The following is a 10,402-nucleotide window of genomic DNA, read 5'->3' as shown; positions in this document are numbered from 1 at the left end:
CACCAGAGCAGATCCACGAAGGGGCTATTCTTAGAGGCTGGCAATTGCCGCGATGAACCGAGTCTGGGGGAATTAGTCCAACCGATTATTTCGCAGAGTGACAATGATTTCATTTCTCATGCTCCTTTATCTCAGGAAGTCTATGATGCTCTTTGTTCCATTCCAGAAGATAGTAGCTCAGGTCTTGATGAGTTTGGGTCGGGCTTCTATCGATCTTGTTGGCAAATAGTGGGTACTGATGTTGTTGATGTTGTGGCAGAGTTTTTCCGAGGTATGGCTCTTCCACGTTTTTTCAATGCAACTTTCCTGGTTTTAATTCCGAAAGTAGAAAATCCGACGAGTTTTGATAAGTTTAGGCCGATCAGCCTGTGCAATGTGTTCTACAAAATTTATACTAAAATTATGGTTAATCGTCTCTCCCCTCTGATTACTAAAATTATTTCTCTTGAACAAGGAGCCTTCCTCCCAGGTCGCAGCATCTTTGAAAATATTAGTGTGACGCAAGAGATGATTCACTCTATTAATAAACTAGCTCATGGTGGGAATGTTGTTTTGAAAATTGACATGGCGAAGGCCTATAATAATGTAGACTGGTCATTTCTTTTGCATGTTCTTAAAGCTTTTGGGTTCTCTGAATTTTTTTGTATGTTGATTCGTCAATGCATCACTAATCCTTGGTTCTCTGTGGTCATAAACGGTGTCCCCAAAGATTTTTTCAAAGGTGGTCATGGGTTGCGTCAAGGTGACCCCATCTCTCCTTATTTATTCATCCTAGTGGAGGAAATTTTTTTGAAGATGATAAAAAATAGGTTCAAATGGGCAAGCAGTGAGTAAAAACAAATCCTTTATTTTTTTCTCTTCATAGGTTTCTGTTTCTAGACGTCGGGCTCTCCTTCGCTTCACTGGTTTTACAGAAGGAAGTTTTCCTTTCAAATATTTAGGAGTTCCTATTATTTTAGGACGTCTAAAGATTACTCATTTTGATGACTTAATTGCTAAAGTTCAGTCCAGATTGGAGGGATGGCAAGCCAGATTGTTATCCAGTGGTGCACGACTAATTCTCATTAAACATGTGCTTCAAAGTATTCTTGTGCATGGCCTTTCTATCTCAAAGACGCCTAAAGTTGTGATTGAGAAACTTCAAAGAATCATCAGTACCTTTTTTTGAGGTGTTAAAGATGGTAAGGCTAAGAAAAAACGGCGTTCTTGGGTGGCTATTTGTAAGCCTGTTGCGGAAGGTGGGCTGGGAATTCGCAGTCTTCAAGACGTGCAGTCTTCTCTTCACATGAAGTTAGCTTGGAACCTTTTGCAAGGTACATCTCTTTGGTCTCAGTTTTTTCTTGCTAAATATATTGGTGATAGACATATTTCTATGGTGGATCCAAATAAAGGGTATCTTTTCTGGAAGATGATCTTACAAAGTATTCCTTTAGTGCAAGCTAATTCTAAATGGAAAGTTCAGGAGGGTAAACTCCTTTTTTGGCATGATAATTGGGCTGATGATGGCCTTCTTTGTGATAATATTTAGATTTCTGATAAGTCGAATCTAAAATTGGAAGATTGTAAAACTGGGTTGGGTTGGAATATGGAGTTTTTTACTCGATTGGTTGGACATCATAAAGCTAAGGAGCTTATTTTGAATCTGGGTCGGGTTAAAAATGGGAAGGATATGCTGATTTGGCTCCCTAATGATGACGGGCATTTCTCTACTAAAAGCGCGTGGAATTGTATTCGTATGAGGGGTCCAGATTTCCCTTGGGCAAAATGGGTCTGGCATCCTACTCTTCCCAAAAAAATGTCGATTACTATGTGGAAGGCCATACATGATTGTCTTCCTGTGGATGACAAAATCCGCAGAATTGGTATTTCTATTGTCTCCCGATGCGATTGTTGTTCCAATTCTAAGTATGAAGATCTTAATCATAGTCTCGCAAGAGGGGAATTTGCTGAAAAATTTTGGCGTATATGTTCGATGGTTCTTGGAGTTCCTTAGATGGAAGGTGGTTTATGGAGACAGCGGGTGGAGTGTTGGTATAGGCAGGCAAAAAATTCTAATCGCCCTGGTCAATTGTTGGGTCCTCTTCCAGCTATTATTACTTGGCGATTATGGGGGCGTCGTTGTAAGGCCAGGATGGATGGATTGATGGAATCGGTCCAACAGGTTTGGTGTTCCATAAAATATTGGGTATCTTGGATTGCTTTAAAGCTCAAGGATGTTAATTTGCTTACTCAGCGTGATGGATGTATTTTACAATGTTTCAATATGTCATTAAATGTCATGAGGAATGAGTTTATTTTTCCGGTCAAGTGGAAGCTTCCTAAGCAAGGTTGGGTTAAATTGAACGTGGATGGTTGTTCTCTCGATAATCCGGGTCCTTCGGGTGCAGGAGGCATCATTCGGGATGATAAATGTGATTTACTTTGCGGGTTTGTTGAAGCCACTGGGCATAATTCTAACAACTATGCAGAGTTGATGGGTTTACTTCATGGGCTCCGGCACATTGACTTGTTGGGTTTTTTTTTTTTCTATGGAGATTGAACTTGACTCCATGTTAGTGCTTAACTGGTTAATGAATTAGAGATGTGGCCTGTGGTATATGGAATATTATTGGGATGAAATCCAGAGTCGTATAGCTGGGCTTAATGTTTCTCTTGTTCACTGCTATAGAGAATGCAACTCGGTTGTTGATGGGTTTGCTAAAATGGGTGCTAATGGTCAATCTGGCTCTTAGTTTTCTTTATCTGAGCTGCTTGCTCCCATTAAAGGTAATATCTGGCTGGACAGAGGGGGTCTTCCTTATATAAAGAAAACTCAAAGACGTTGCTAGTGGGTTATGGGCGCTGGTTTATCTCCAGGTATGTTTTTCTTTGCTCTCAGTTAAATCTTTCTTACTCTATGTTTGTGCAGGTCTTTTTCTTGCAGGTTATGGCTTTGAGTTATTTAGTTATTTTTGCTTTCTTGGTGCCAATTGTATTGTGGTTGAGTTTATATGGTTTTTTTTTTTTTGGAGGCCTGGTTTTTTGTTTATTTCGATATTTGTAACCCCCAGGCCTCAGGTTGTAACCACGGTATTCCTATGTCACAAGTGAGGGTTTATTAATAAAATTGGGATGGGGCTGCTATGTGGGTGGCTTCCAGCTCTTTCTAAAAAAAAAAAAGAAGAAGAAGTGATTATTAGTGAATTGACTTTTTTAAAAAAAAAAAAAAAAAAATTGTTTAAAGATCTATAAAAATAGTTGAAAAAAAAATGATTTGCACTTATCGATCCAAACTATCGGTACGGTAGCAAGGCTCTTCCTCCTTATCCTCTTCCCTCACAAGATAAAGCTATCTACAAATGATAATTATTAGGATGGAACTAGTCAAAGAGATTTTACTATTCATCACTGTTCATGTTTAAACCCCCCATCTCTCACACTATACATGTTGCACACTACATTTCCTAGTTATCAATCTCCCATCTTTAATCCGATGAGGCAAAATAACCTAGTAAACAACTTGCTCAAAAACATCTAAGGAAAGATTAATCATTAAAACAACACATCTTTATCTGCATACAAGGGTTCTAATTCAGATGATGGGCATGTTTTACTAAATAATTTATAATGTTCCACTTTGTTTCTATTTGAAAAATATTTTAGTTTCTGAAAATTTAAAAGGCCTCCATGTTCTTCATCCATAATTTGGCCAAAATTTTAAAATTATTTGTCTCAATATTTGACACCAAAAGGCTTCAACTCATGCAGTAATTAAGTGGATCTCCTTACAAAATAATAAGGTTAACGTTATATAATTTTTTTGTATAATCGTAAAGAATAATTCTTCTCATCAGTCATTATTCACTTCCACACTCTAATTTTATAAAAAAAAAAAGTTGTCAAATATAGATACGAAGATAAATAGTAATTGATGTATATCAAATCCAAATAGCAGAGAAGAACCAATTTTCCACCTACTTTGAGGCACACAAGACTCGAAAGAAAAGACATTTCCGATTGACAAGGGGACAAGCAGCATTATTTATTTGTGGGATTAGACTATACATAGAGAATACAGTGACAAGCATAGAGATGGAAGTAAAGTGAATAAAAATAGAGTCAATATGTTCCTTTGAAAACTACAAAAAAACAAAATGTGATGTGATTTCTTATTCTTGTGGTAACGGTTTACCAAGATTAATCCTTAACACACTCCCTTCTTCACATTGCTATGTAAGAAGGACATATTAATTTGTCTTTTATCAAGGACATATTTTTAGATTTGTTGTTTATTGGGTTAAAAGAACAAATAAACTTTTAAATACTTTTTTAATTTTTAAATATGTTTTCTATCAAAGTTTGTGAAAGCAATGGTAGAGTTGAAAAGTTATTTAAATATAATTTTTTGATTTGATTTTAAAAATTTATTTTTAAAACTTTCAAAAAACTTTTGAGAAAAGTGGAAAACCAAACATACCCCCATGAAGTCCATTTATCATTTAAATTTGATTAAGTTACTAGTACTTGATTAGGAGAAACTAACTTAATTTGAAAACTGGCTTAAGACTCTAAAGAGGATGATGGTGTCTAAAAGCTTATATACACATGGTCAAACTTGCACTCAAACAATTTGAAACACTTAAATTGTAAACATAGCATCACCTAAAACATTTTAAACTAGCATCCACGGTCTCCCCGACTCGACGATTGAACCATATGTCTATATTATTCGATTACAAAGTCGCAACTTATGCAACTTGAAATTGCTTAAATTTCATACTCATACTCAATGTGGGGATTTACTTGAACCAAATGGTATAAATAATAACCATTTATTTGTAACTTGAGAAGTAGCTTGTTGGTGAAGGATTTCCAAAAATTGATATCTACAAAGTAACTTTCTAGCTTAAAAAAATAAAGAAAAAGAAACTTTCTAAAATGAATAAAAAGATAATTCAGAATCCAAAAAGATAAAGGAAAATGTATCAAAGATAAAGCATAAGATGCACAAACTGAAAAGATAAGCATTTTTTGGACTTGACTTTCACAAGGGATTGCTTTTGGGTACGGTTTCGGTTTTGATCAAGCAAATGGAACCTTCTATACGTTGTCAATCTTCTTCACCTTCCCCTTTATTCTTTTCTCATCCAATAATCCACCATCAAACGTCTTCCATTGTTTTTTTTTTTTTTTTTTAAATTATGTATTTTCCTTCCCTTTTATTTCTATTTGTTTCTTAATTTTTGTGCTGAATTTGCAAATTTTCAATCAAATTTCAGATAAAATCAAGACCGACAACTTTGCATAGGACCCACTGTATGCACCACCAGATCACATCGATGGTCATCATTGTCCCACGTGGCGGCATAGAGTCAATAACCCCACCTCCATTCGTACGCTTCTCCCTCCTTTTCTTTTCCTCTTATAAATTAAAATAATAACAATAATATAGAAAAGAAAAATGGAGTTCTAATACAGACATATAGCAAGCCTTTGATAAGCAATTGCACACTCGAATACAAAACTGATCAAAGCTAGAAACTTTTGTTCACCAAGTCAGCTTTCCGAGGTACATAATCATAACCCTAATTTTTGTTTTGCAGATTATCTGTTTCTTACGAGCCTTTCTTTTTTTCTTGGTTAATATCATCAACTGGTTTGTTAATTTTTGTTCTTAGATGTTGGTGTTTGCGTAGGTTTTGAAGAGGTATTTGTTTTTTCTTTTCTTCGTTGGGATTATCTGCCAGGAATTCAGTGTTTTCCTCTGTTTTGATCAGAACCGTTTGGTTTTGGAATGAAAACCAAAAGATATACAGTTTTTTCTAAATTTTATCGATCGTTTCCCTCTAGAACTTGTGCTTGTTTGGGTCAAAACGCAGCTTATATTCAATAGCTCGAAATGGGCGTTTCTGTTTTTGCAGAAAAGAGGTTCTTTGGTTTTTCATCTTTCTATTCTTTTGACACATTTTTCTGCTCTGTTAGTCGTCAAATTGGTCTGTTTTGACCAATTCCCGTTTCATTGATCACCACGTACTTTCCTGTGAATAGCTTGAGGATATACATGGTAAAAAAAAAAAAAAAAAAAAACCAAAACAGAAGAAAGTATTTACGTGTACGTGTAAATTCTCGAGATTTGATTGTAGTTGTGAAATTTACTCTCTGAGAATTTCAACTCTGTCAATCTCTTATGGTGATCACGTATGGGTTTGTGTTGGTTTTCCCAGTTTGTTAACGTGTTGGTTTCCTCCACCTTTTTGTCCCTGAATTCAAGGTCTTGGAATTTGCAAATGCGTTATCCATTTCCTCTCTCTATTTGGTGACAGAACCGTGGAGTTGATTATTTATACAGGTACACAGGTAAAGTGAACATTGGTGTTGGATTGAGAGTGAAATGGTAGGTAAAGGCAACCTGAGGGCTGAGGACTTGAACTTGTGCTTTGAGAAGCTTATGATGCTTGGTGGAAATGGGATTCGGAAAGGAGGGGTGAAAATGGAAGGTGGTATCATCACTGAGTGGAAGGATATTCCCACAGAGCTCTTGTTGCAAATTGTTTCTCTTGTTGATGATAAGACGGTGATCATGGCATCCGGAGTGTGTCGTGGGTGGAGAGATGCTATTTGCTTGGGCCTTACCCATCTCTCTTTCTCATGGTATATATATTTATTTTTTGCTTCAAGTGGTTGTGGTGCTATTTTTCTTGGTTTTGTATCCTTTCATGGACAGTCGTATGATCGCATCATATAATTTGCCATCCTTCAAATTAGAAAAAAATTTTACTAATTGCTTTTGGTCAAGCTTTTTTTTTTCACCTATATATTCGTATCATAGGAGTGAGCATTTACTTTGTTTGAATTCAACTTGTATATTTCATATTTTGATCTTTATGGATTTACCCAGGTGCCCTGAAAGGGGGAAGAGAATAGAAAAGGATAGGAGTTTTATAAGAACTCAGTGCTGCGCAGTTCTGTTGTGGAATCATTAGCTTTAAGGGTGTAAAGTCTTGTAGCTCCACTTCTCTTTATTTGTGTTATTTATTTCATTATTTTTTTTTTACTGTACAAAGTTTAAAAACATAGCATTATGTGTACATTCCTCTTGCCCTATATGCTTATTGTGAAAACTTTGATGGAATGAGTTCCTGTAATTTGTACTATTTCTTCCTCATTCATGATTATAAGATTTTGCTAAATTTGTAGAATGATGGGCATCTCAAAACAAGAGACAGCTTTTAACGGTTTTTTTTTTTTTTTTATACCTATAAAAAAAATGTTTTTCTTTTTTCTTTTTCTTTTTTGTAGTGCTAAAGATCACGTCATTGTGTTGCTTGATGTTTCAGTTTCAACTCTTTATATTACACAAGTTTGCCTGGAAAGTTTCTATTTATGTTGATTTTTGATGAGGGAATATCATGAATTGAGTTGGAAACCTGAATTCCATGGATGGCTTTGTTGTTTGTTACTGTATGGTCATGGAAACCTTTTGTTTTTTTGTCTTTTTCAACTACTTCTGGTGATTTATATGCATTATAAACAGTAACTATTTTATTCTGGAAATCCTGGTACACGTGGAATCAATTGCATGCTGCCTTCCATTGGACCTTCATGTTTTTGTGTTCAGATGTGAAGCCGTGTGAGGAAGTCATGATTCTGTGTTAGATCCAAATTATTTTGTTGTTTTGGGATATGATTTATTTCCTCGCGGGTTTCAAGATTGTTAACAGGGGAAGAAAAAGTCTTTGAAGTTTTAGTACCTTAGATATTTGAATTTTTCTGAATGTGGTTTATATCCAAATGAGTTTAAGCAATCATATATTTTCCTCTTTTTTTACATTGTCTAAACCTGATAAACCAAGATATATATATATATATATATATAAATATATTTTTTCAGTTTCTATTTTACAGTATTGTCCATAAAAAATTGTTAATGATGTTGACAGTACATTTTTCTCTAAATTTTTAACAAAATAAGTAGATCCTGGTACCTGTGAATACCGTACCTATCAGATGGCATGAACTCATTTTTCAGGTGCAGCAAGAACATGAACAACTTGGTCCTATCTCTTGCTCCAAAGTTCACAAAATTGCAGAGTCTCATATTGCGCCAAGATAAACCACAGCTTGAGGATCATGCTGTTGAAACTATTGCAAACTGCTGTCATGATCTGCAGGTCCTGGACCTCAGCAAAAGTTTCAAGCTTAGTGACAGCTCCCTGTATGCCCTGGCTCATGGTTGCCCTAATCTTTCAAAACTCAACATCAGTGGATGTTCAGCATTCAGTGACAGTGCTCTTGCATATCTGGCTAGTTTTTGCCGTAAGTTAAAGGTTTTAAATCTTTGTGGATGTGTCAAAGCTGCATCTGACAGTGCATTGCAGGTATAAATGAGATAATTTAAATTGTTTCTTTCAACTCAAGTCATAGGAAGTGAGATAATTTAATTATATTTCTTTAATGATATGCAGGCTATTGGATGTTACTGCAGTCAGTTGCAGTCTTTGAATCTAGGATGGTGTGATAATGTAAGTGATGTGGGAGTAATGAGTTTAGCATATGGATGCCCTGATCTCAGAACTCTTGATTTGTGCGGCTGTGTTCGCATAACAGGTACCTGATATGTAGGGGCAATGAATCTATATTTTTGTTAAAACGATAAAACTAGTGGGTTCTGGTGCTAAATTTCACCAAATTATGAGCTCCTTATTCAGATTCATCGGTTTCATCACCTGCAATTCCCTGATCCCTTCTGTAGACTTTGTTCAAGATACGGGTAATGAATCCATACTTTGTTGAAAAAAGGAGTAGTCTGTCCTGGTGCTCAAATTTCAGAATATTATAAGTCCCTTATTTAGATGTGCCAGCAACTGGGCAATTTGCCTCATGGCTCCTTCTGTAGACTTGGTCCCTTTCTATGAGGATTTGTATGGTCATAGGATGTTCCTCAACAATGCGAATAATGTCTTGGGCAACTGATTCGCTCTCTCTCTCTCTCTGCCAAGAAAACACGTACACCTGATCTCTGGTCTCTGTTATACCAAAAGTAACCTGGTGGATCTCTATCTGCTTTGTCAGTTCAGTTCCAACTAGCAGATGCCATTGCTTACTTGTTTTAAGATGTTTCATTCTCTCATATGCCAACTAGTTGATGATCACTGTGTAGTTAAGATGCTTACCGCCCCTATATGCTATAGTCATCTTTAACTGTAATGTGTGTTCTTGCTTCGAAATTCTCAGAAGGGAGAGATCAAAACATAGTTTTATTTAGACGGGCTCTCTCTGGAATTCCTTGTTCTACATGGTTTGGAGGTGTTGCGAGCTGACTGTTGTTGGGAAGTAAAATTGACAGAGTGCAATGAGTTTGAATCCTTTAAGATGTTTTCTGATTCCTATTTTTTTGCTTTAGACAATGGTAATGTGTAAATGATTTAGTAGAAGTACGAAATTTAGGAACAATCAAACATGTAAATGATAATTGATAGTGTATTAAATCCGAAAAGATGTATAGTTTTAAAGTTTTTTGGCCAACGGGAAGTGTATTTGGCTTGTTATGATTTAAAAAGTCTTGACCCATTTATTCTTACATTGCAGATGATAGTGTGATTGCTCTTGCAAACAGATGTCTTCATTTGAGATCCCTTGGCCTGTACTACTGTCAGAACATCACAGACAGAGCAATGTACTCTTTGGCCCACAGCCGAGTGAAGAAGACTTCAATGTGGGAATCAGTGAAAGAAATTAATGACGAGGATGGGCTTAGGACTCTCAACATCAGCCAGTGCACGGCACTCACCCCCCCTGCTGTTCAGGCGGTGTGCGATTCATTTCCTGCACTCCACACTTGCTCGGGAAGGCATTCGCTTATCATGAGCGGCTGTCTGAACTTAATGTCCGTGCATTGTGCCTGTGCCTTCCATGCACACCGCACAGCCAGCAATGTTGCTCACCCAGCTCATTGAATGAAGGTTTGAGCTAAAAAGTAGTATGTATTTTGTCAGAACCCAGCTACAATTTAAAAAGTAGTTTGAACTCTTGTGTTTATGCATCTTGATATGCTATTGCTGTGTGGGCATTTAGAGAAAAGCCTGTTACTAAAAGTTCTGTTGGTTATGGATGCTATAAAGTTGAGAATACATATCTCGTTACTAAAAGCAGCAGTCATTTACTCGCAACCATTTTTTTTTTTTAAAGGAGGATGGCACCTCCACATTTTATTAAAAATAAAACCCTCACTTAGGCAGAGGAATCACCATAATTACAGTAATAAGTAAGACCTCTCAAAAATACCCAACCAACATCCAAAGATTCCTAACCTCTCAAACTCTTCACCAACAAAATCTCAAGTTGCGCCATTAGCCCTATGTTTGGCTAAAAATCAACTCTTATATTAGCTTTCCTAAACACATGTTTAAAATGAATGTTTAGA

General features: G+C 36.2%; 1 protein-coding gene across 3 annotated transcripts; it reads left to right on the top strand.

Annotated features, from left to right (window-relative positions):
* The first annotated feature begins 5,399 nt into the window (after positions 1-5,399).
* LOC121244557 (F-box protein SKP2B) lies at positions 5,400-10,127 on the top strand. 3 transcript variants are annotated; one of them, XM_041142683.1, is made up of 5 exons: positions 5,400-5,548; positions 6,251-6,630; positions 8,009-8,357; positions 8,445-8,586; positions 9,568-10,127. In XM_041142683.1, exons 2-5 carry the CDS (start codon positions 6,371-6,373, stop codon positions 9,933-9,935), a joined length of 1,119 nt encoding a protein of 372 aa, XP_040998617.1. In that variant the 5' UTR covers positions 5,400-5,548; positions 6,251-6,370; the 3' UTR covers positions 9,936-10,127. The 3 variants fall into 3 exon arrangements, with proteins under 3 accessions (XP_040998617.1, XP_040998616.1, XP_040998618.1); XM_041142682.1 differs by having other exon boundaries at positions 5,405-5,556; positions 6,337-6,630; XM_041142684.1 differs by having other exon boundaries at positions 5,407-5,548; positions 6,303-6,630.
* Positions 10,128-10,402: the final 275 nt, after the last annotated feature.

This window comes from Juglans microcarpa x Juglans regia, chromosome 8S (assembly GCF_004785595.1).
Source record: "Juglans microcarpa x Juglans regia isolate MS1-56 chromosome 8S, Jm3101_v1.0, whole genome shotgun sequence".
In the NCBI taxonomy this organism is placed as follows: domain Eukaryota; kingdom Viridiplantae; phylum Streptophyta; class Magnoliopsida; order Fagales; family Juglandaceae; genus Juglans; species Juglans microcarpa x Juglans regia.
The sequence above is the reverse complement of the archived record's forward strand: the minus strand, read 5'-3'. Positions and strand labels throughout refer to the sequence as shown.